The sequence below is a fragment of the Parus major genome, chromosome 15 (genome assembly GCF_001522545.3).
Source record: "Parus major isolate Abel chromosome 15, Parus_major1.1, whole genome shotgun sequence".
NCBI lineage: Eukaryota > Metazoa > Chordata > Aves > Passeriformes > Paridae > Parus > Parus major.
This window is the reverse complement of record NC_031784.1, coordinates 4473602-4496330: the sequence shown is the minus strand read 5'-3', so window position 1 is coordinate 4496330 and position 22729 is coordinate 4473602. Positions and strand designations below refer to the sequence as shown.

Here is a 22729-nt window from a genome sequence, read left to right as displayed (position 1 = left end):
CAGAAGTACATGACAAAGCACTGAAATTCTTTTGAGGCAACACTTTGCTAATAACCTAAAAATACAATTTTGAATTGTTTCAGAGATAAAGAGGCAGCCAAAAATATCTTGCTAAATAATCTGGTACAACAGGCCTTTTTGGATTACTTATGACAGTGATATCTTCAAGTGTATAAAGAGATAGATATGACAGAAAAAGGTTCTTTATTGACAGCAGGTATCTGATCTGAGTGGGGGAATGGATTCTTGCTGAGGACTGATCTCCAAATTGATACCAGCTGTTTGTGCTGATAGCAAGAAAAAAGTTAAATTCTCAGCTCAAGAGTGAGGCAACCAAGGCTATCCCAGCTCTAAATAACCCTGAGCATCAGGCATGGGCAGGTCTGCCCTGAAATCAGCACCTGCAGAGGATTCACTGGGGGTTTATTCAGTGCCACAGATGTAACAGGGAACGAATGAATGGAGCCATGGAGCTCAGACTGTGCAGCAGCAGAAGCTGGAGAGGGCCAAGGCATTCCTTGGAATTATGGATCCTCTGGGACGTGCCCTGCACAGTGCCTGTCAGCTCCTTCACTGGGTATCTCCTGACAAGGGACACAAATCATCCAAGGCCACCTCTTGTGTCCCCTCTGCAGCTCCTGGAACATCTGAGCAGCTCCCACCCCACATCCCTCATCCCTCCACAATCCCTCCAGCTGTGCCCTGCTGCCTTTTCTACAGGTGAACTCCTCGGAAAAGATCTGAAGGGTCTCAGTGTCACCCCAACACCAGCAACTTCATCCCAGCTCCTTTTCTAGCAATCCACACTGCTCCCCACCATGGACCCTCTCCATCCCTCTCAGAATTCCCTGATGGAGGAACTGCACAGCCTCCCTCAGCCTCACTCCCTGCACAGCCCCAAACCTCCAGCACTCACCTCTTCATAGAACTTCAGCTGAGGGACAGCTTCATCGATCTCATTCATGCAATAGTCTTTAAAGAGCAGAAATCCTGGAAAGAAAACCAGAAAAATCAGAAAACCTTGTCTCATTGTGTTGATGTCTAGTAAAAGGGCTCATGAAACCACCTGAGTTCCACCATGGGCTGGATAAACCTGTGTGAGCATCCCCAATTGCCAAGGTTGAGGATTCTGATTCCAGCTCTTTGTTCCCAGCACAAAAGGATGCCAAGCCTGCCTCACAGCCCACAGGTGTATTAAGCCCATTACTGCTTCCACCTGCTGAGGATTTTATGAGGCGTTTCCATAATGCACCAAAATATCCTGTTCCTTCTCACAGACCACATTTTCTTCCTTCTTTTTTTTCCCCCCAGTAAAAACTAGACACTATTCACCATTTTGGGGTTTTTTGCAAGAGATTTACCTACATTTCACTGATGAAGCACAACCTCTTCTGCATTCCCATTTCAGAATTACCGGTTCATGTTACCTCTAATGGGTTTTATTGCTCAATAAATTACATCAGGGTCTTTACAGTTCCTTTGCAAGTAATTTAGAGCATGACCCCGGCAGGCTGCAGATGAGAATCTTCCATTAGGAGCATTTTAATGCTCTGTCACAAGCCTCATCCCATGGAAGCACTGTCTTTCCCTGCCTCTGAGCTGGCACCTGCTACCCTGGAATTTCACACAGGAATCTGTGTCACAAATGTCCCCATCACTGCCAAAACCACCCAAAGTCCCCCACCTCCCCAGCCAGACCGTGCACCTCCACCTCTCCTTGCCAGCCTGGCTTTCTGAGGACAAAAAGTGAAATTTCAGGAGCTGACTTCAATTCCTTATTTCCCACACGACGGAACCAGCGGCAGCAGGGAGCAGAATCCTGCTGAATGGACTGAACTTTTCTAGGACAATGAACCAAAGAAGATTGGGTAATTAAGAGACTGAAGAGTGGCACAAACAGCGCTGAATGCAGTGAAAGAAAAATCCCTGGCCTGGTCCCAGCTCCTGGCTGGGGCCCAAAAAAACCCACAAACAACAAAAAAACACAACAATAAACCACAAAGACAACTGTGGGAGGAGTGTGAAAATATACCAACACACATTTCCAGCAAGGCCACGCCAAACATTCCAGCCCTGCTTAGTATTTTCCAAACTTTTTAAATTTAATTATGGCAGAGAAAGAAGAGGTTCCCAAGCCCATGGCACAGGGAACAATCAGAGGCTTATGCAGCCACAGGACACGGGGTTGCTCCTCCCCGAGGCCCCTTGGCACTGCACTGCAAAATCCCAGATATACCCAAAATATACAGACTGAGAGCTGAGGCTGCTCAGCCTGGGGAAGAGAAGGTTGTGTGGAGTCCTCACAGCACCCTCCAGGATCTGAAGGGGCTACGAGGAAGCTGGAGAGGGATTCCGCATCAGGAACTGGAGTCAGGACAAGGGGGAATGGCTTCAGATGGGAAAGGGAAATTTAGGTGAGATATATGGAATAAATCATTCCCTGTGAGAGTAGTGAGGCCCTGGCAGAGGGTGCCCAGAGAAGCTGGGGCTGTCCCAGCCCTGGAAGTGTCCAAGGCCAGGTTGGACAGGGCTTGGAGCAGCCTGGGAGAGTGGAAGGTGTTCCTACCCATGGGACTGGATGATCTTTAAGGTTCCCCTCCAACCCAAACCATTCTGTGATTCTATGATTCAGACAAATCCAAATAGAGCCTAATGTTCCCCAGACTGAAATTGTTTCTGTTTCGACCTCCCATTCTATCAACAGACCCTGCACTTCCCCTGCAACACAAAGGAAATCTCCTCCTTTACTGCTGCTCTTGGATTGAGTGAAAAATGATCAGCCAGAAACTGCAGCTCTCACATAATGGCACAACGAAGTGACAGATGCAGCATTGAGTAAGTGACAGGAGTTTTAAGAAGTTCAGGGAGAGCTGACGAGGAGCACAATAAGCACAGTTAACAGCACACAGAAAAATAAGCCCAGGAACAGAAAGCAGGAATTAATAAAATGATAGCGTTAAGTAACAGCTAAAAAGAACCAGCAATTATTTATGAAATAAAGATGCTGACAGCTTTGGCTTTAAAGATTCCTTCTGTTATAACTATATAATTTCTGCAACAACCAGATCACTGGTTGTTAAGGGAAAGGAAAAATATTTTTTTAAAGCTTCTTCTGGTAACACCAAAGTGATGGATGATATCAATAATACACACACAGAGTGCGAGGCAGCACCCAGCTGCTCTGGGCTCCCAGCCTCCTCCTTCCCAGTCTCTGGACAATCATTTTCCCCTTTAGCTTTGTGCAGGCAATCCTAAGACAAATTTGCCAAGTGCCATGAATTGCACTGACTCTAATTAGCATGGCAAAATGGCTTTCAAGGAGGGATGAAGGCAAACTTTGAGGTTTGTAGTGCTCACCAGAGGCTGACAAGCAGGCAGGGATTGGGTGGTGGGGAGAGCAGATTCAGGTCACACAGCTCACCTGTAACCAGGTATTCCCAGAGCTCTTCCCTGTCACAAGCTTGGAGGGCACAAGGAGGGGAGCTAAGTTAACCCATCTCTTTAAAACAGAACATGAATGTTTACTTCAGTATTTATTTTAAACAAGTATGTTTTTCACAGGAATTTTGCATTAAATCCTGACTCTAATCAACAGCACCCCTCCACCCCTGTTCTTTGTCTCCAGAATTCAGCCCTTCCCACAATCAAAGAACACAAATGCTGCTGGTGACCAGTCACACACTCCAGACCCCTCATCATGTTTGTGGCCTCCACTGGACCCTCTCCAGGGGCTCCTTGTCTGCTTGAACAGTGGAGACCAGAACTGAACACAGATGTGGCCTCACTAGGGCCACTCATCAGGATTAAAGCCACCTTCTCATTTTCCACTTCCGTGGCATTTTCCTGCCCTGCTCCCAGGCTGTGGCTCTGCCAACATCCCCTAGGACAGCAGCCACAGGGGCCAGCACTGGCCTCTGCCTCCTCCAGCAGTCTAAAGGTCACCTGCAGCCACAGCACCACCTCTTCATCCCTGTCAATTAGCTGACAGCACGGAATAATAAATAAAATAAACCAGAACAACAACGAGGAACTCCATCATAAAACACTCGGAGAAAATGACTTAACTAATTCTAACTGGAATTTTATGAGCATCTGATACAAGTAACCTTTTAACAGGAGTAAATAAAAACCTTATTAAAGCAAACAGGAGTGACTAGGTGAGAGAGCAGAGCTAAAAATAGCCATGTTTAGCCCCAATACAAGCGTTCACAATGTCACTGATTGAAAGGAAGCTGCATCTATTTACAGCAGGCCTGAACATGGTCCAAAATGCTGATGTAGCCTCTTTCTAGTAGGCAAAATAGCAAATTAGAGAACAAAAATATCAAGCTGTTTCCAAATCCTCCCGAAACGTGCTGTGTATAAATACAGAATCCTGACAAACAAAGCAGCAGTGACATCTGCACCAGACACGGGCTCCTTTCCCAACGCTCCGGCCAACACGGCTCCAGGGCAGGAAAAGCTTTGGGAATGTGGGATGGTGCTCTGCAAAGTCTGCAACACAGGGTCTGACCCTGCTTAGGGCACTTAAAGGTCTCCAATCTCAGTCACTCCAAGATGTCTCTCAGGATTTTTCGTGGCCAGAGGGACATCTCACATCCTGCTCTGTGCACCCCCCTGGCAGGTCACTGTACTGAGGGGGGGGACAGGCAATGCTGCCAGGGGACAGGATGAGAGGAAATGGCCCCAAGATGTGCCAGAGGAGGGTTAAATTGGACATCAGGAGGAATTTCCTCATGGAAAGGGTGGTCAGGCCTTGGCTGGGTCTGCCTGGGGAGGTTTGGAGTCCCCATCCCTGGAGGTGTCCAAGGAAGGCACTCAGTGCTCTGGGCTGAGGATCAGGCACAGCTTGGACTCGATGGTCTTGGATGGATTTCCTGACCCAAATGATTTTGGGATTCTGGGGCATCTCCTCCCCATCCCTGCCACAGGACAGCAAAGCTCATCACCACAGCACAGTGACATTACAGCATAGCTGTGTTTAAATCCAGCTGTGGCTGTGTTCAACCTCCTGAAATAGCCCTCAGTGACCCTCAGATCCATCAGTACCAGGGACAGATCTGGGTCACAGACACCAGCATCGGGACAAAGTCTACTCTGAAACCAAAACCACGTAAAAACTGTGATTCCCACCAGCCTGCAAGTGTCACAGAACACCAGGCCAGGCTCTGACTCCTGTTCTGTGCAGTGCCCACACAGAGCTGCCACAGCACTGAGTAATTCAGGCCACCTCAGAGCTCCAGAACTGACAGAACCACCAATTTCCCTCTCCAGGAACAAAGATTACCAGGCAAAACTGTGCAGGCATTGTGCTCTGGTAAGGTCCAAAGCCACAAAAATCCTCTCAGCCCAGAAAGCACCACACATTCCACTACTTCCCTTTCCCTAATCCATTCTTTCCTAATTGAGCCTAATGTTCGTTCACTTTGCATTAAAAATAATACATTGTAACAGACTGAAACATATTCCTGTGCATAGAAAGCAGGGGAAAAGAACAAACTGTATTTCATGAGGACGTGCATCCAATGGTGAGGAGCACAGAACAATTTCCCTAGAACCAAACTGAGCTCAAAATTAGGCTGCAAGTTGCCAGGTAGCTTGTTTAATGACGTCTAGAAATCATTATATGAAAATAAGCTTTGGCTAAAAGGTTTTAAGTGTTGTCAAAGAAAAACATTTTATTTCCAGGCGTATTTTTCCAATAGCTTTTCACCCAGGGAAATCATTTTTCAAGCTTGCTCAGCCCTCATTCGAAACACCAGACTTGTACATGCCTGGGATTCCTGTAGGGAGAGGAGCAGGAGAGATGAGCTGTTCCTCCAGCAATGACACTGGGGACACAGTGGATGGCTATTCACAAATTCTGTGTCAAACCTCAAAAGCCTGAGCCTGACACAGGTAGAGCATCTCAAGCAGTGAATATACAGACTTACTGAAAACACTCAATTATCCTTATTTAGGCTGCCCAGAGAAGGTGTGGCTGCTCCATCCCTGGAAGTGTCCAAGGCCAGGCTGGACAGGGTTTGGAGCAACCTGGGATAGTGGAAGGTGGAACTGGATGAGCTTTAAAGTCCATTCCAACCCAAAGCACTCAGGGAGTCTCTGAATATCCTCATGAAATAGTAGCTCTGAATACTGATTGTGTGATCAATCATTTTTTGAAGCCATGGAGAGAAAATAATGGGGAAAACTTAGCTCTGAACCATATTTACTACTTATATTTCATATTCTGGTTTCACTTAACATGCAGATTTCAGCTGACTGAAGTCGAGTATCAAAGGCATTCAACATATCAAAGGTGAAAGAAAAAAGAGGGTTTTACACAAGAAAAAGCTCCTCTAAAAGATGGAGGAGTAAAAACACTAAACAGAAATACACAAAAAGATTCTAATTTTTAAAAGGACCACTAAACACAGAAGTATTTCATTTCAATCAGCTATTACAAAGAATGTGATTAAATTCCTTCACAAAATCCCATCAAGGAATACACAGCACTTGAGGTTTTCTTTTTTTCTTCACTTGTAAACAGAAGAAACTCCCACCCCTTTGCAACTGGTAATAGAAAGTACCAGCAAACTGTGAGCAAGCTAACAACCAGGAGCAGCTTAAAAACCTCATGGTGGTGGATTGGGCTTTGTTATCTCTGTTCTTCCCCCACATCATAATTCAGGCCCTACCAAGGATGTGAAAGTTGTTATTTTCCTGACCAGTATTTTTCCATTATACAACATTTTAAAATTAATTACATAATACAAGCCAATATCCCTTTATTACTGAGAAAGACACTTTTCCTACTGCCCTGCTCTAAGATACGAACTCCACTGTTACCAAATTACTGAAAACAGAAATTCCATTGGGAGCTGCAGCTCTGCTCCTCAGGAAGGGCCTAGATCCAGGTGTGGCTTTCAGTGGGAGCAAGGTGACAGATATTTGATGAAGACATGGAGTGATGATGAAGACATGAAGGGTGTTCTCAAGCCCCTGATGCCAGCATTTGCCTCTGCAAGTTCTGCTCAGTATCTGAACCACTGTGAAGAGCCAAATTGCTCAGCCAGAGCATCGAGGAACTGTTGTGCTGTGGTCAAAGTCAAAACACAAAGCCAGCAGTATTCAGTTAGTAAATACACACAGCACTTAGGTAAAGAGCAGCAAAACCACTAAAACAACAGTGACAGAGCCCAGTTGATTCTCCTGCAGGAATTTCTGAGCTTTCCTCTGGTTCATTCTGGCACTCTAAGAAAGTTGCTGTGAGCTGGAGGCTCAGAAATAAATGGTTCTGCTGCTCTTCCTCTTTCAACCACAGAAATCAAGGGCAGAAGTACCTAGACACATTAAGAAACTAGTTTGTATGTTTTTGACCTCATCTATCCAACCTCCACGGACACAGGTGACAGCAGGATGTCACAGAGGCCCTGGCTGGACAGGACACTGTCAGGGAAGGGGGTTTGCCAGGGGTATTTCTTTTCTAGGACAGATATTGGTATGGACCAATAAAAGCATCTGGGAATGGGGTAATTGAGAGTCAGAGCTCTCCAGCTCCTCTGTTCTGCACCTCTGACCTCTCTATCCCTTAAATGCACTCCTGAAAGTGGTGACACTTAATAGCTGCAGTAATTCATACTGTACTGACTGGGGCTGGTTCTGAGCTGTCCTGCTGCTGCTGAGTGATCCCACTGACGGGAATGAGCAGCACTGGCAGGCCCAGAGGATCTGCTTAATTAGCAACACACAGCTATGCAGGTAAAACTCATTAGAGCTGTTACTATGCCACCTTACAGACACGGCAAACTAACACTGCCCTATTTCACTGTGCTGTTCAGAGGCTTCATTAGCCCATGAACTGTTTCAAGACACATTGATAAAAACTCCATGGGAGTGCAACAGCTTTGGATTGACTGGGGAATTGCTGGGTGGGAAGAAGTGGAAATCAGAATCATGTGTGAACTCAAGGAAAAGATTCCAGCAGGAACGGGCAAAGAACACCCAAGTGAGGAGAAGCAGAGAGGAAACACCACCTTTGGTGTGGAAGTCACTTTGCACAGTATTAACCACAGCATATCCAGAGCTGACAGGGACACAGAGGGTCACCATCCAACTCCTGGCCTTGCAAGACATCCCAACAATCCCACCCTGTGCATCCCTGGGAGCGTTGACCCAACACTCCTGGAGCTCTGGCAGTGCCCAGCACCCTCTGGGAAAAGAACCTTTCCCTGATATCCAACCTAAACCTCCCTCATGTAGTTTAAAGCCACAGCAAGGAGAGCTCAAGAAGAGACTGGAGAGGGCTGAAGCAACCAGCAGTGCCTCCTCTGATCCAAAAGGAATGAATTCTTCTCCAGAATTCTCCAGAGGCAAACCAAACACACCTCTGGCAGGTGCACATCAGGGTAGTTGTTTGTGTTTGTTCTCTGGAAGCCTCCCTGGAAACATCCAAGGGAAATGTCATGCAAATGATTTCTTATTTGTTCTCTCTCTTATAGAGTGATATTCCTTAACATGCTTTTATACTCTCCTATGATACCACTTCAGTTCAAAATCCACAGTTTGCCTGGAATTCTTGAACTCTTGATAATTTAACCTAAAAACCATATAATTGCACTGCTCTGCTGAGATAAAGACTTTTTCCCCATGCCTTATATCTTTCAAGAACTGCAGTGCATATAAATGCTAATCTACCAGGATGTGTACATTATCCATCATGGGACGTTCCAGATGATAGGGTATATATTTTTCCTATTTTTAAAGCTCAGATTTAATCTGCAGCTCCCCTGGGAAATCACACAACTCAGCATCTTCAACCCCCCACAAAGGCAGGCAGGGGGATCAGGCTGCAGCCCAACAAAGAAATGCTCAATTATTTATCATCAAAAGAAAATCCAAAATGAATACATGCATTTTGAAAGTGCCTTTGGATACTCTTTATCCCTGACACCAAGAGAGACAACTCCAATGCACAGAAAATCTCCAGCAGGAGCTTCAGCAATACCCCTCAGAACGATCTTCAATGTAATTCATGCCAAGTATCATTTTATTTTACCACAAAACAAGAGGGTGTTGAAAGAAATGTAGCTTCCAGTAACACTGAAATTATAACATAATAAAGACATCTTAAATCTAACACTCATTTGGTGAAAAACATTGCAAACAGGAAAACAGGCCAACTTTTAGAAAGCTCAGAGCACGGATTTTCTCTTTCACCCCCGTTTGGTACAAGCAGAGAATTGTGTGAGGAGCAGATCCCCTGTGAAATATCTCACATTAACGGTTTCTGTTTCAGTTTACAGCCACACAGTTTCCGATGTCTCCTTGTGGTTTGGGTTCTGTGTTGTTTTTAACTGATCACAGAATTGCACAAGGACAGAAGGGCTTCCACAGCCCCTGAAAACCTCCTGCAGCCTGTCCACAGCCCACATCCCAGGCTGAGCTTGTACTGGAAATTAGAAATACCATGAGGAAGAAGAAGATAAGTCTTCAAACAGCATTTTAAATGTCATTTTTTGTTTGGAAGGCAACTTCCTAATTTTGGTGGTGACTACTTCTGTGTGGTGGCTGCCAGGTCAGAACCAGAACCTCAGAATAAAACCACTTTGAACAAACAACCTGTGACCCTGCTTTTACAGAAAACCCACCAAGTAATGATGCCCCTGCTACCTGACTGCACATTATTTGTCATCAAGGTACCAGAACAGAGCAAAATTATCACAGTTCTCTTGATACAGCTCAGAAAAGTCATCCCTGCTCACTTCACAGCCAAAAACTCAGGTGCTTTTCTTTACTCCCAACCAAGTTTTATAGCCTTCATTGTTATTTCCTCAGAGGACTATTTAATTAGTCCAGAATGCCAACAGCACATAGATCTTCTGCTTAAATTAAACAATAGCTTAAATAATGCTCTAGGGAGTCACTTTTCCCAGCCTGTTATTTTTAGGCAGCTCAGGGAGCGTGGTGCCAGCAGAAAGAGGAAGAGCAAGAATGTTTTTCTCAACAGATTTTTACCTCCTATCTAATGATTAGCACCAAAGCTCTGAAATAATGAAATATGAGTACATAACTAGAGAAAGAATCAACAGAAAACACAATTCACTGCCCCCAAAAAAATCCCACTGCAGCTCTTCTCACCCTAGTTTTGGTTTTTTAACAGAGTTGTCGCTGACCAAGCTGGAGGAAACAACAACCAGCGGGGTCACTTTGAGCGAATTTCCCTCAAACTGAGGAGGGCAGACACAAAGTCCCTGTGCAGAATGAGCTGCAAAACAGACCAACCCCTCTGGAAGCTCAGCTGAGGAGCCACAGAACGAAGATGATCCATGGATCAGGACAACGGGAGCAGGGAAGGGGCTGAGAGCCCCCACAAGCCCCCGTGGGTTGGAACCAGCACTGATGCAGATGGCAAAATGCTTCCCTCCCTGCTGGGAAAACCTCCAGCTTGGAGCTGGTTGAGGAGGATATGGAAGACAGTGGAATGAATCACCTCAGAAAGATCATCCCTCACTCTGTGAAAGTGGATGGTAAATAAGGAAAAATAAAAAAGGTTTGTAAGTTCTTACGTCAACTACAAGTTGTTTTAATTAGGTCTGCTTCACGAAAATAAAACTGAGACACTTTGGGGGGGGGAAATGCAAGTTACTTCCTAGGCAAGGTGGAAAACTTACACTGCAGCAAGACCAGCTGCTGAAACAGCTAAAATACGTCCTGTTCTCATCCTTCCCCCAGAACCAACGGAGCTGCAAGAGATGAGAAACTGAGAAGGGTGTGAAGGAACTGCCACGTCCCACCAGGCTCAGGAGATGAGAGCAGCCTGTTTGCCTTCACGAGGGTCTCAAGCAGTCACCAGAGAACCCAAGGTTGAACCTAAGCCAGGCAGGGAGCTGTAGGATGCTTTAACATCACATCCCAGGATTTCTAACCCAGCTTCACTCCCTGCCTTGCAGTGCAGTGTCTGAAAGCCCAGAGTCAGACACGGGAGTCACTGAACTGTAACTGGCAGCAAGTTTGCTCCAAAGCATTTAATAACCAGGATAATCCTGTTCTAAAGCAATATTATGATCTCATAAATTCCCCTGAAGGCCTTGGCTGCAGCAGCCCCTGACCTGCTCTGAGGGCAGAGTCTCTCTAAGTGTCCCCACCCCACAGGGCAAGGGAACATGACAAGGACTCCACATGCAGTTGTGAAGCAGAGTGGATTCCACATGTAAATTATGGATATTGGGATACCAGAGTCATAGAATGATTTGATTTGAAGAGACCTTATAGAATGAGACCATCTCATTCCACGCCCTGCCATGGGCAGGGACATCTCCCACCAGCTCAGGCTGCTCCTAGCCCTGCACAACCTGGCAGTGAACACTTCCAAAACGTTTCTTTTTCTAAAGAAACTCATAATCTGGTGTTGTAGCAAACAGGATGTGGTAAAAGAAAACCAGCTAAGGTGGTTACGCACTCGGCTTTGAGACAGGCTGTACTTCCCCAAGAGGCTTCTGCTGTGAAGGAAGCAGCTTCTGAAGGAACAGCCAGCTGGGCTGGGCTGCCAGCACTGCCAGAGCACTCTTCTGGGTGCTTCTGTGAGTTCCATGTCCTCTGACTCACCAGGACATTCTTAGAGAGCTGGAGATCGTTCTGGAGCATCACTCAGGGGGCAAACAGCAGTGCCAGCACCAAAGGCATGAGAGCAGCCTATCTGCCTCCCTGGGGGAAGAGATGTAAATAGGGGACAGACTTGTTTATGCAAATCTGATGGAGCCTCCGGGCCATTTTCATCCCTGATGAGCTTCCTGCTCTTATCCTGATCCTAAAGGTTTTGGTTTCCAAGCCAGAGCTGTCCCTGTGACTCCCTGCAGTTGCACACCTGGCAGGAAGGGAATTTGGGCCAACCTTTGGCAGTGGAACCGGGAAAGCACTGACCCTAAAGCTGATTTTAGGGCTCACTAAGAATAAACACTTGCAGATGATGAGATCAGCACCATAATTAGACACATTCATAGGGAAACATCCACAGGAACGACTCCACACTGACATCAGAGCCCTTGGATCAGACAGCTGATCAAAGCCTGGGTTTACATTTGAAAGGATACTGAAAACCAGAAAAAAAAAAAAACCCCAAAAACAGTGACCTGGAGCTGTGAGGAAGAATTTAGGTCTGGGGAAAAAAAAAAAAAGAAAAAAAAGAAAACAGTTCTCATCTTAGAGCAGTTGCCAAGGAAAAACTGGGAAGCTTGGTGCAGGCTTTATATTCAGTGTATAAGGATAAAGGAGGGAGTGCTGGATGGCTCCTGAGCTGAGGAGAAAACAGGGATGATCCAGCAAAATTACTGGAGATCCAGGTTCATGAGACTCCTTGGAGCAGGAGGATCCTCCTGTGGGTCCCCCCACACCTGCCCCACCTGTGGTCTCACCACATCCCCCCAGACAAAGAGACAAGAGGAGAACAAAAAGGTGATTAGAGTTTTAATTACCTCCCCATACTTCTTCTCACAGCCCTGTGCATAAGGCTTGCCTAAAACTGCAGGTACTTTACCACAAGCAATTATGCTAATTAATGTCTGGAAACAGAGCTAATTGAATGGCAAAGAACACGCTAGAAAACGCAATCAAATTTAAATGAACAACCACAGCAAAGAAATACTGTATTTTCCAGCGTGATGCAAAGTCTGCTGTTAAAAACGGTGGTGTTCAGCTTTAATCTTTTTTTCTTTTCTTTTTTTCACTCCATTCTAAATCCTATTTCAGCTTCAGAATTAACTGAAACCCCTGCACAGCAGTCACAGAACTGCTCCTCATTTCCAGGTAATCCAAGGCAAGTCCTGTTCCCGGGGAGAAGAGGAGGAAACCTCTCCTCTGTGCATAGAAACTGAAATGTTAATGAAACTGGGCTCTAAAATTCCAGGTTTAATGGCTACTACCAACATGGGGAAAAAAGAGCAAGATCTAATCCTTCCAAGGTTTCAGTTACCTAACTGTAATTGCTGTAACTTATCAAAATAACTGCAACAGTCCTCACTGTAACAGGTAATGAAAAGTATTCAATTACATAAATAGAAATATCCATTACATAGAAGATGGTCTGTTTGACTTCTCTTTTTAGAGAAAAAAAAAAAAAAGGGGAAAAAAAAAGGACTTCTTCATTTCACTGCCCCCAAAGAGACTCTGTTGAAGTCAGGCTATGTTTGGTTGCTTAAAATTCCGCTTATTTTGCAACTGCCAGGCTACAGCAAAATATTAATGATTCAGCACAGGCATTGGAGCTGAAGCACATCACATATTGAGGTGTCAGTACAAGCAAACAAGGTATCTGTGCATTTACAAGGCTAAAGTTTTGGCCACAATAAAAAGTCATAGTTTTAAGCACAAATACAGACCACACTCCAATTGTTGAAACTGAAAAGCTGCCCAAGACTTCCAATGGCTCTGAGACCCTTTAATGATACTCTGAGACACAGAAACACCAATTATTTTAATTTGGCAATACCTAAAACTCCCAATCCAGTGAGCTGCACACTGCCAGGCAAGCAGGAAGGTTTTGGGGTGTTTCTGCTCCAGCCAGAAGGGAGGCCAGTGAAAATTCAACCAGCCCAAAGATGCCCCCATTGCACCAAAACCAGGTACTTTGTTCCCTACAGCCTCATTTGGGACAGGAATAAAAACACTGACCTACTCAAGATTTCCCAGCCCATTCTCCATTTTCCAAGACAGGAGCAACTGTGCTATCCCAGCCAATTCACTCTCCTCAAATCTGCTGGACAAAGATCCCAAGAGCCCCTCATGAAATCCACTCCCTGCTTTTATTACCCAAACTACCACAAACATTCTAAATTTTATTCACAGCCAGATTTATTTTTATTTTTTTTTCATTGACACATTAAAGCTCTGGAAAATTGACTAACCTCATCATTTCTGCAACAGCTTTTCTGGTTTTGAATCATGTTCAACCTCACTTCTCCCATCCACTGCCCACATCTCACCCTATTTCAATACTTCCCTGTAAGTCAGATTTAACAGACTGCTCAGTGAGGTCTGTGCTCATTCCCACTGCTCTTTCCTGGACTCTTCCCAGCAGGTCCATGTATATTTTTTTAATCCACTGCCAGGATGGACACAACATTCTGCCAGAAGAGGATTATTTCACATGCCTCACTGGCTACAACACTGATTTTATATTTAGTGGTGTGATCCAGCTGAGCCAACACAGCCCAGGGCTGGCTGTCACAGCCAAGTCCCTGGCCCCAGGGTCCCCAGGCTGTGCCTGTGTGATTGCTCTGGCACAGGTGGAGAGGAAGAACACTGCTGCATTTCCCTGCCAGCGCTGCATCTTCCCCCTCCCCTGCTTTATGGAGTTTTTGTCCTTGTCCTCGCTGTGTCACAGCAGAACACAGAGGCTCCTCGCTGCAGCAATCACTTAACTGAACACTGATCTCTGATGTTCCCATTCCCTGGATCCACCCTTCCATGGAATACTGATTAACTGCTCCACAAGTCCATTTTCCCAGCAGTTTCATCCAGGCTACATCCCCTCATGTTGAGAGCAAAAACACCATATCAGAGGGCCAAGACAACACATCTGGGATCTTTTCTCCTGCTCCCTTATCAACAGGCTCATTACCTCTGCAAAGAAAATAAAGTTTAACCGATGTGTCACATTACATCGTTGACAAGCCCATACCAAGTAATATAATTTTGTCCTCGATGTTTCCAAATAATTTAATTATTTTCCCTGTAGTTTTCCAGAACCTGAAGTTGACAGATTGCCTTGCTTTGTCTTCTTCCCTTTCACAACATTTCATCTTCTTGAAGACCTTTGTTTCACTAAGTCCTGTCCACCCTCCAGTGTTCTTCAGACAATCTACATCACTGACTTCTCAGCAAGCACCACAGAAAAATGTAAAATTCAAACTGATCTTGAAAATATCTACACAAGTTACATTTTATTGAGACATGACTTACCAATCCTCTGATGAAAGATCTTGTCAAAGGTTAATTCACCCCTTTCTTCGAGGTATTTCTGCATAACACTGCGGATACTGAAAGAAAAAGAGGGGGGGAAAAAAAGAGGTGTTACTTGAAATTGCTTTTTTTTAAACCTTTGAAGAAAAGTCAGGTGGAGCCTTGCCTGGCCTCAAGTGAGCTGATCCCTGGGGACATCCTGGTCACCATTTTATTCCTGTCTCAGGTTTAGCCTGCACAATAAAATAAGTCACAAGTTGCCCTGAGCTACCCAGGATCAGCCACACAAGGAGCCAACAGCAACAGCTCCATTAGGCCCTGTTTGGCTGCAGTGCACTTAACATCTACTTTGCCTAATTTATAATGTCACAATCATTCACTTAAACCACATTAACAAAGATTTCCTTTATTTATCAAGTATCCTCAATATTCGTTGTAATATAATGCCCATAAAAATTTCATATGGGCAACAATACAAGTACATAAATCTTAAAATCAATGCAGGCCAGCAGTGCTGGGCCTTGGTAAAGCAACTCTCTTGTCACAGTATCAAGTCAAAATTCCATCAGACTTTATCTGTTACCAATTTTAAAATCGATAATTTCCATACATCCTATTTATTACTATAATTATACTACTTCTTATTATAATTATACTATTTATTATTATAAAAATAACTTTGAACAAAGTACTCATGCTCTATACAAGGCCATTAAATATCACTTGTATTTCTGCAGCAGCAAGACTGAGCAGCTAAGCCTTGCTGACCTCAGGGATATCCCCTCTCGTGTGCTCACAGGGACCCCAGCATTAAAATTCTGAGAATCCTCCCAAATACTGACAAACATCTCCTCCAGGGAGGGAGGAAAGTATCCACACTCCTCCTCAGAGGAGGACCTGAGGCACGAAGTCTGAATGACTTGACCAGAAAAAAAGTCTATAATAAAGCCAAGGACTTTGCTGGAAGGCCCTAAACTCCCATGTAGGAAAATATCCTATTAATAGTTTTCTGTGTATCTCCAAGTCCCACATGGAACACGGATCTCTGAACAGTGTGATCCAAAGCGAGAGCTCTGGAGGCCAACCACCACATCAAGTCAGACAAGAACTGGGAGGGCTGAACACTGTTAATCAGGTTCCAGGTTATAAATTATTCAGTGACGAACTTGCTGTTTATTTGTTCATTAAGAACTGGGTCTGCCCTCTGTGTATTTTAACAATATAAACAAAATATTGATTTAAATGAAGAGGGAGCAGTAAATAAGAGATTGTGGAATCACAGAGTGGTTTGGATTGGAAGGGATCTTAAAAAACACCTTGTTCCACGTGCTACCATGGGCTGGGACACCTTCCACTATCCCAGGCTGCTCCAAGCCCTGTCCAACCTGGTCCTGGACACTTCCAGGGATGGGAGAGCCACAGCTTGTCTGTGCCTGGGCCTCACCACCCCTACAGGGAACAATTTCTTCCCCAAATCCAACCCAAATCTTTTGCCAACCAAACCTTCCCCTTTTCCCTCTGTGCTTGCAGAGGACCCACTGGAGATGAACAAGCCTGGCACGAGTTCCCAAAGCCCACAGCTCCCCCTCCTCCCCGAGCCCCTCGGCGCTGCCATCACCCCCTGGCACCATCCTGTTCCCACTGACCACCAGACCAGCAGTAACAGAATAAGCCTTTCTCATAATAATGACATCAAGAAAGCTTTCCTCTGCTCCAACGAGTGCGCTGCAAGAAATTACATCAACAGATCTTCGGTCTAGACAATGGGAGAAGATAATGAAAATTTAACGTGCGACTGAAGCGCCCAGGAAAACAGGGATTGTGTAAGGAGCAAACCTCTCCAGCACCTCCTCCTCTGCCAACATCCCGTACTTCTGGTCTGATGGATAACGTCAAAGGAACAAAATGTCTTTTGCAGCCACAGAAACTGAACAAATCTGTAAAATGATCACAGGCTACAGGAGTCCGCACAACATTCCAGCTCCTCAACGCTCGCACTTCTTTAAAATCATTGCCACTTATCCACATGAATAAATAGGAATAAATTATGTGGAGTGGATTATGACTACCCAGAATAATCACCTCCTAATTCTCACATAGAAGTTTCAGGTAGAAATCCTCTGGAGTTCAGAGAATTGAAGCAGAGTCCATGTATCCTTCAGAAGGATGGAAAATTTTAAAATGGAGCTTAGCACATTCCACAAACAGGAAGAAAGGTTCCCCTTCTGCTTCAGTCTATTGACTCATTAGTTGCCCTACACGTAAACAATCTGGGATTAAAAGCTGCATTTCACAGAAACGCAGCCATTTCTGAAAAGCTTTCCCTGGCCAGAGATGCCATCAGCACAAACCACGCACTAATGCGAGAAGTGGCCGTTTCTGCACGAGTTCATCCCGGTTCACAGCATGATCCACCTTAATAGCAGCACTCACAGGGAGCAGAAACAAAAGTTGGCTAAAAACAAAATCCAGGGAGACCTCAGAAACAAAAGCACATCCAACTGGACTGCAGCAAAACCTTTTCTTCATATATTTTTTTCATTTCAAAGAGGAAGAAAACGGCAAACCACAAAAAATTCAGAAACACTCCGTTTACTATCCACATACCACAAGTCAACTGAAGTATTGTTCAGGGGAAGTCAAAGTCAGGCCTAGAATTTGGTGAGAAATGCAGCTTGGACCCTGGGTACCTCTTTCTGGACATCTGTGTCTTCACTGAAAGGGTGGTCAAGCATTGGCAGGGGCTGCCCAGGGAGGTGGTGGAGTCTGCATCCCTGGAGGTGTCCAAGGAACAACTGGCCATGGCACTCAGTGCTCTGGGCTGGGTGACAAGGTGGGGATTGGGCACAGCTTGCACTCAATGCTCCTGGAGGACTTTTCCAACCTTAGTGATTCTGGGATTCTGTAATTGCTGGTTTAACTGGGGACACAGGGAAGCCCTTTGCCACTGGCCCCGGGGAGATGCCCAGCAGTGCTGAGGTGTGAGCAGCTGGGTGTTCTTGCACTTCTGAGAGCCCCTGGGTGAAGTTGCCCTCAAAGAAGGAGCTGAACAAACACCCCAGGCCTGCAGAGCAGGTTGGAGCACACTGCCTGCTCCAAGCATGACTTATCTGCATCCTCAGCAAACCATAAACTCTGCGAGCAGCACGGGTCACTCTAACCTGGTCAGCTCCTCCATCTGCCCAGAAAAGGGATTTATTTCAAGTATGAGCTGAACAGTCTGTTGAAAGGAGCTTCAAGCTGCATCTTGGAGCTCTAGTTACTCCAGCCTTGATCAAAGAAACCTGCTGAAAAGCAGCCTTCAAGGTTAAACTCCATTCTGGAATTAAACAGCTCGCTGTCTGTGAGCAGCCTGGCAGGGCACAGGCAGCAGCCGCAGTGCCAAGGTCGGCACAGGCAGAAAATGTCTACTCAAAAACATGTCTGAAAAGCTAAGAAGAAAACACATTATGTCCTTTCTAACACAGAAAAGGCCACGTAAGGCAAGAGCATCCACGATCCCTCTCTCAGACGAGTTCCAGCAGGAGCAGCAGGGCTGCAGGAGCCTTGGAAAGGAGCTCAGCCAAAGCCAGGACCTGTCCTTGGCTGCAGCACTGGACAACAACAGCCACTCCTGCTGCTCCCCCAGAACAGAGCAGGGACAGCCTGCAAACCCAAGGAGAACATGCCAAGCAGGAGAAATGAAACTTCTGCTGGGTGTCTGAGTGTGTGTGCCCAAGGATGGCCACTGGAACGTGCACAGGGCACCAAGAGCACAACCCCAATGGGTGTGGGAATATGCCCAAAACCAGGATTTACAGAGGAGAGGAAAACAAACAGCACTCGTTCTGATACTTCCAAGAAAGATGGAGAGGGACTTTTTCCAAGAGCATGTAGCAACAGGACAAGGGGGAATGATTTCAAACTGGCAAAGAGGAGGTTTAAATTAGGTATTAGGAAATATTTTTTCCCCGTGAGAGTGGTGAGGCCCTGGCACAGGTTGCCCAGAGAAGCTGGGGCTCCCCCATCCCTGGAAGTGTCCAAGGCCAGGTTGGACAGGGCTTGGAGCAGCCTGGGATAGTGGAAAGTGTCCCTGCCCATGGCAGGGAGAGAAACTAGATGGGCTTTAAGGTCCTTTCCACCTAAATTATTCCACAGTTCCATAAAAGTTGTGCTATTCGTTTCGCACAGATTTTGTCCCTGAAGTTCTTCTGAAAGCAACTCACACCTCAGAAAAGGAAAGGGCACAGAACGAGGCAATGGAACTAGGTCAAGAGGCTCCTTACTACTGGCCTTCCTTCTACTGGCTCTTAAAGGAGCTTTGAATTATTTATCATCAGAGCAGATGATTTTTTTTCTTGTAAATCAATAAGAATTCAGATTTACGGGATATTATCTGGTGTACAGGTGCACACACGCCCACCACAGCTTGGAAAAACAATGGCCAGCATTAAAGAACCATACCTGCATTAAAAATGAGCAGTTCCAGTCATTAATATATTCTCCAACAGACCGAAACAGAAACAGGAGAACAGAAAAACAAAGTAAGAATGAAACAGCAGCTTCACAGAGACTGAGAAGAGCTTAGTTCAGGATTTAACTCCACCAACACTTCCTGTATTGTCAAAAGCAGGCCATAAACTTTATCTGCACAGATCCCCAGTCTCTAAAATAAAGCTGGATTTATTTTTTCCCTCCTCTTTGTCATTAGAGCAGGTACCATCCCTCTGCCACGTGTGCCTCCTGTATCCAACAGCACACTAAGTTCCTGATGGCGTCTGGCACATCCAAATTAATAATTATTTCAAGAAAATGCCAGATATTCATCAATCCTATGGCCAGTGCTTTGACTGCCACGGTTTAGAGTGCCTGTCCACTCTCTGCACTCCCAACATCACATCTCCACATCACAGCCACCTTCATTTATTCCTGTGTCAGGGGTAATAAACACTGAACGCTCACAAACCACTGAACCCATTTAATTCTGCTTCCTCTCAGCTTGCACTCAGCTCAAAGTTCAGCAGAAGTCAATACTTCTCCAAATGATTCGGCTCTCAATGCTCTAAAAGCTGCTTCACACATGGTCACTGTGGTTCCAGCAGCTCGTGGGGCAAAATTCCCAGCACAAAAAAACATCATTACACCATCTAAACTGATGTGTTCATCTGTGACTTGTAAACTCCCAGAATCCACTCAATCTTGAAGGTCTTTCCCAAAGCAAATCCCTCTGTGAGTCAGTTATTAATCAGTGCATGTGCTCGGCCTCATCGGCTGACAAAGCACTGAGTGACCCCAAACTTTGATTTCTCTCCATAAACACAACACCCCACCTCCACGGGACTCTGCCATTTCTGGCCCAACTTCACCTATTTCTGCCCCATTTTGTGCCTTCACACCCCCTGAAGTTCACACCAAGTCATTTCACTGCTGTGAACTAATGCTCTTAGAACTGTCGTGGGTGATTAACAACATATTTCACCCCAGAGCCCTGTGGGATGGAAGGGATTAGAGCTCAGCAACACCTGCCCACACCCCCTCCCGTCCCTGCATCAGCAGCTTCACTTATTCAAATTATTTTAATGAAGAAAGTTTACAAGGAGGGAGCCAGAAGCAGGAGCTGTGTAGCTCCAACTTCATGAAACACCAGCCCCGAGATCCTTGAGGCATTATCAGTGCTGAAATCTGAAACTAATATAAAAGCTTCTAAGTACATGAATTTTTCAGGAATAATTACACCAAATTGCAGTGTCAAGGACTTGCCCTTCCACCAGATTGCTGCTGCTGAGAAATTATAAGAAAGGGAAATCAGAGCAAAATCACATCTCCTCGCTCTGACTGCAATTAAGGCATTCGCCAATCATAAATTACTTTTTTTAAAAAAAACCCACAAAATTACTGAAGACGTGCCAATTTTTTCTAATCTTTCTCAATCTCAAATGTTTAGAACTTTCTTTGCAAGTAGCAAGTATAAACCTTGACTGAGAGACCAAGAACTACAGCCAACACTGACAAACGCTTCTGATTTATTTATTCTTTTATAGGCTCAGGATGCAATTTTACAGAGATTTTAAATGTTTATTTCCACTATCCAAATCCATCATAAAGTTGCTAAAATTGGACCAAAGATCCTGCCCCAAAGGCCTCTGAACTGAAAGCATGACAGGGTCAACAAGCACAATTCAAAGCAGTGGCAGAATGGCCCAGAGCCACCACAGCCGAAAGTGGGTTGTTTTTTTTCTCTTTGTACAAGTGCATTTAAAAGGTTCAGCAATGCAAGATTGATCAAAAGTGAAAACTGGGATGAAATATTTGGCCTAAGAATCAGATCTTTCAAAGCTCTTTTAAACAACAAGTTAAAACTATGGGAATGTTTCTGTATTTTTGAGTAATTAGGAAAATCTTCGGTAACAAAAACAATCAAAACAATTAATAAAAAAATCAGAGGACTGATGGACAACATAGAATTGCTTGAAACTGAACAGAAGAGGATTGAGAAGAAATGGAGAAGCCAGGCTGGAGACTGGAAAACAACAGCAAATGATGAGAAGGCTCCAAAAGGAATGTTGCTCTCAAAGCTGTGTCCCACTCCCGTGGCTGTCCCAACCATCCCTATTTGAGACATCGAAACACCCACACACGATTTGCCTTCTTTTAATTGACTGATGGGATTGTTGAGGTTGGAAAAGCCCTCAGAGACCATCAAAACCCACAGCACTGACAAGGCCACCACTGACCCTTGTCCCCAAGTGCCACATCCACACAGCTTTTAAATCCCTTCAGGGATGGAGACTCCAGCACTGCCCTGGGCAGCTGTGCCAGGGCTGGACAGCCCCTTCCATGAAGGAATTTTCCTAAATATCCACCTAAACCTCCCCTGATGCAACCTGATGCTGTTTCCCCTGGGTGTCAAGTGGATCTGACTCCATTCTCCACCACCCTCTGGACTCGCCCCGCTCCCTGCACCCACCAGCCCTTTTCTCCACCTGAAGCTCAGTTTCACAGAGCTCGTTTTCCCTGCTGAAATTGAGGCAGAAACACAACAAACAGCAACAGCCAAGCCACATCCCCAGAGCTGTCACGCGGATTCTGCGCTGGCCCCTCGGGACAGGGGTGTCTTTTCTTTCTCCAAGGTCTGAAGCACTGAGTGTTCCACTGGGTTCCCCGGAGCTTTTTAATTTCCCGGGAGGATGCAGAATCTGCCGGGAGCTCTTCCCTCATGTGCACCTTGAGCAGAGGTAGAACTCCCCGGAGCACCCAGCAATTCCCAGCTCCCAATCCGAGATCCCGGCGGGGCTGCAGGAGCTGGGAGTGCAGCTGGTGCCTGTCTGCTCTCACACATCCCAGACTCGATCCCTAATGATGCCTTTGATCTGCACAGCTCCACCAGATCCCCAGAATTCCGCCCCTTCCCCGGCTCCCTCCTCAATAGGACACGACACATGCTGACAGGACAAATTCCTGGCATGCTGGAAGGGGGCTGAGGGGCTCTGTGAGCCTTCAAATGCTTTCAAAATTTGTTATTTATTTCTGCAAGGCGTATTTAAATAGGTGTTTAGTCAGTATTGGAATCATTTTTTTGGATAATGGAGTGAAGCTCTGTGGAAAACAGCTGTATTTTCTAAGCTAGAAACTGCTGCTTTTGCACCAATTTAGTCCAATTAAATTTTGTTATTTGATTTATGCACCTGGACCTGACGGCTCCTGATCGGCTTTCTACTAATTTTATTAATTACCAACAAAATAAAGCTATTATTGATAAGAAGATTAAACCAGGCCATTCCACATGATTTCACCAGAACAGAAACCAAGGGCT

General features: G+C 45.4%; 1 protein-coding gene across 1 annotated transcript in view; it reads right to left on the bottom strand.

Moving 5' to 3' along the window:
* The window catches only part of GRK3 (G protein-coupled receptor kinase 3), a 59776-nt gene that overhangs the window by 31049 nt on the left and 5998 nt on the right, over positions 1-22729 (bottom strand). Inside the window, exons 2-3 of the mRNA XM_015644240.3 lie at positions 14938-15014; positions 917-990 (exon numbers count right to left, since the gene is read on the bottom strand). Coding sequence (XP_015499726.1) covers positions 917-990; positions 14938-15014 — 151 coding nt within the window. The remainder of the gene's footprint in view (positions 1-916; positions 991-14937; positions 15015-22729) is intronic.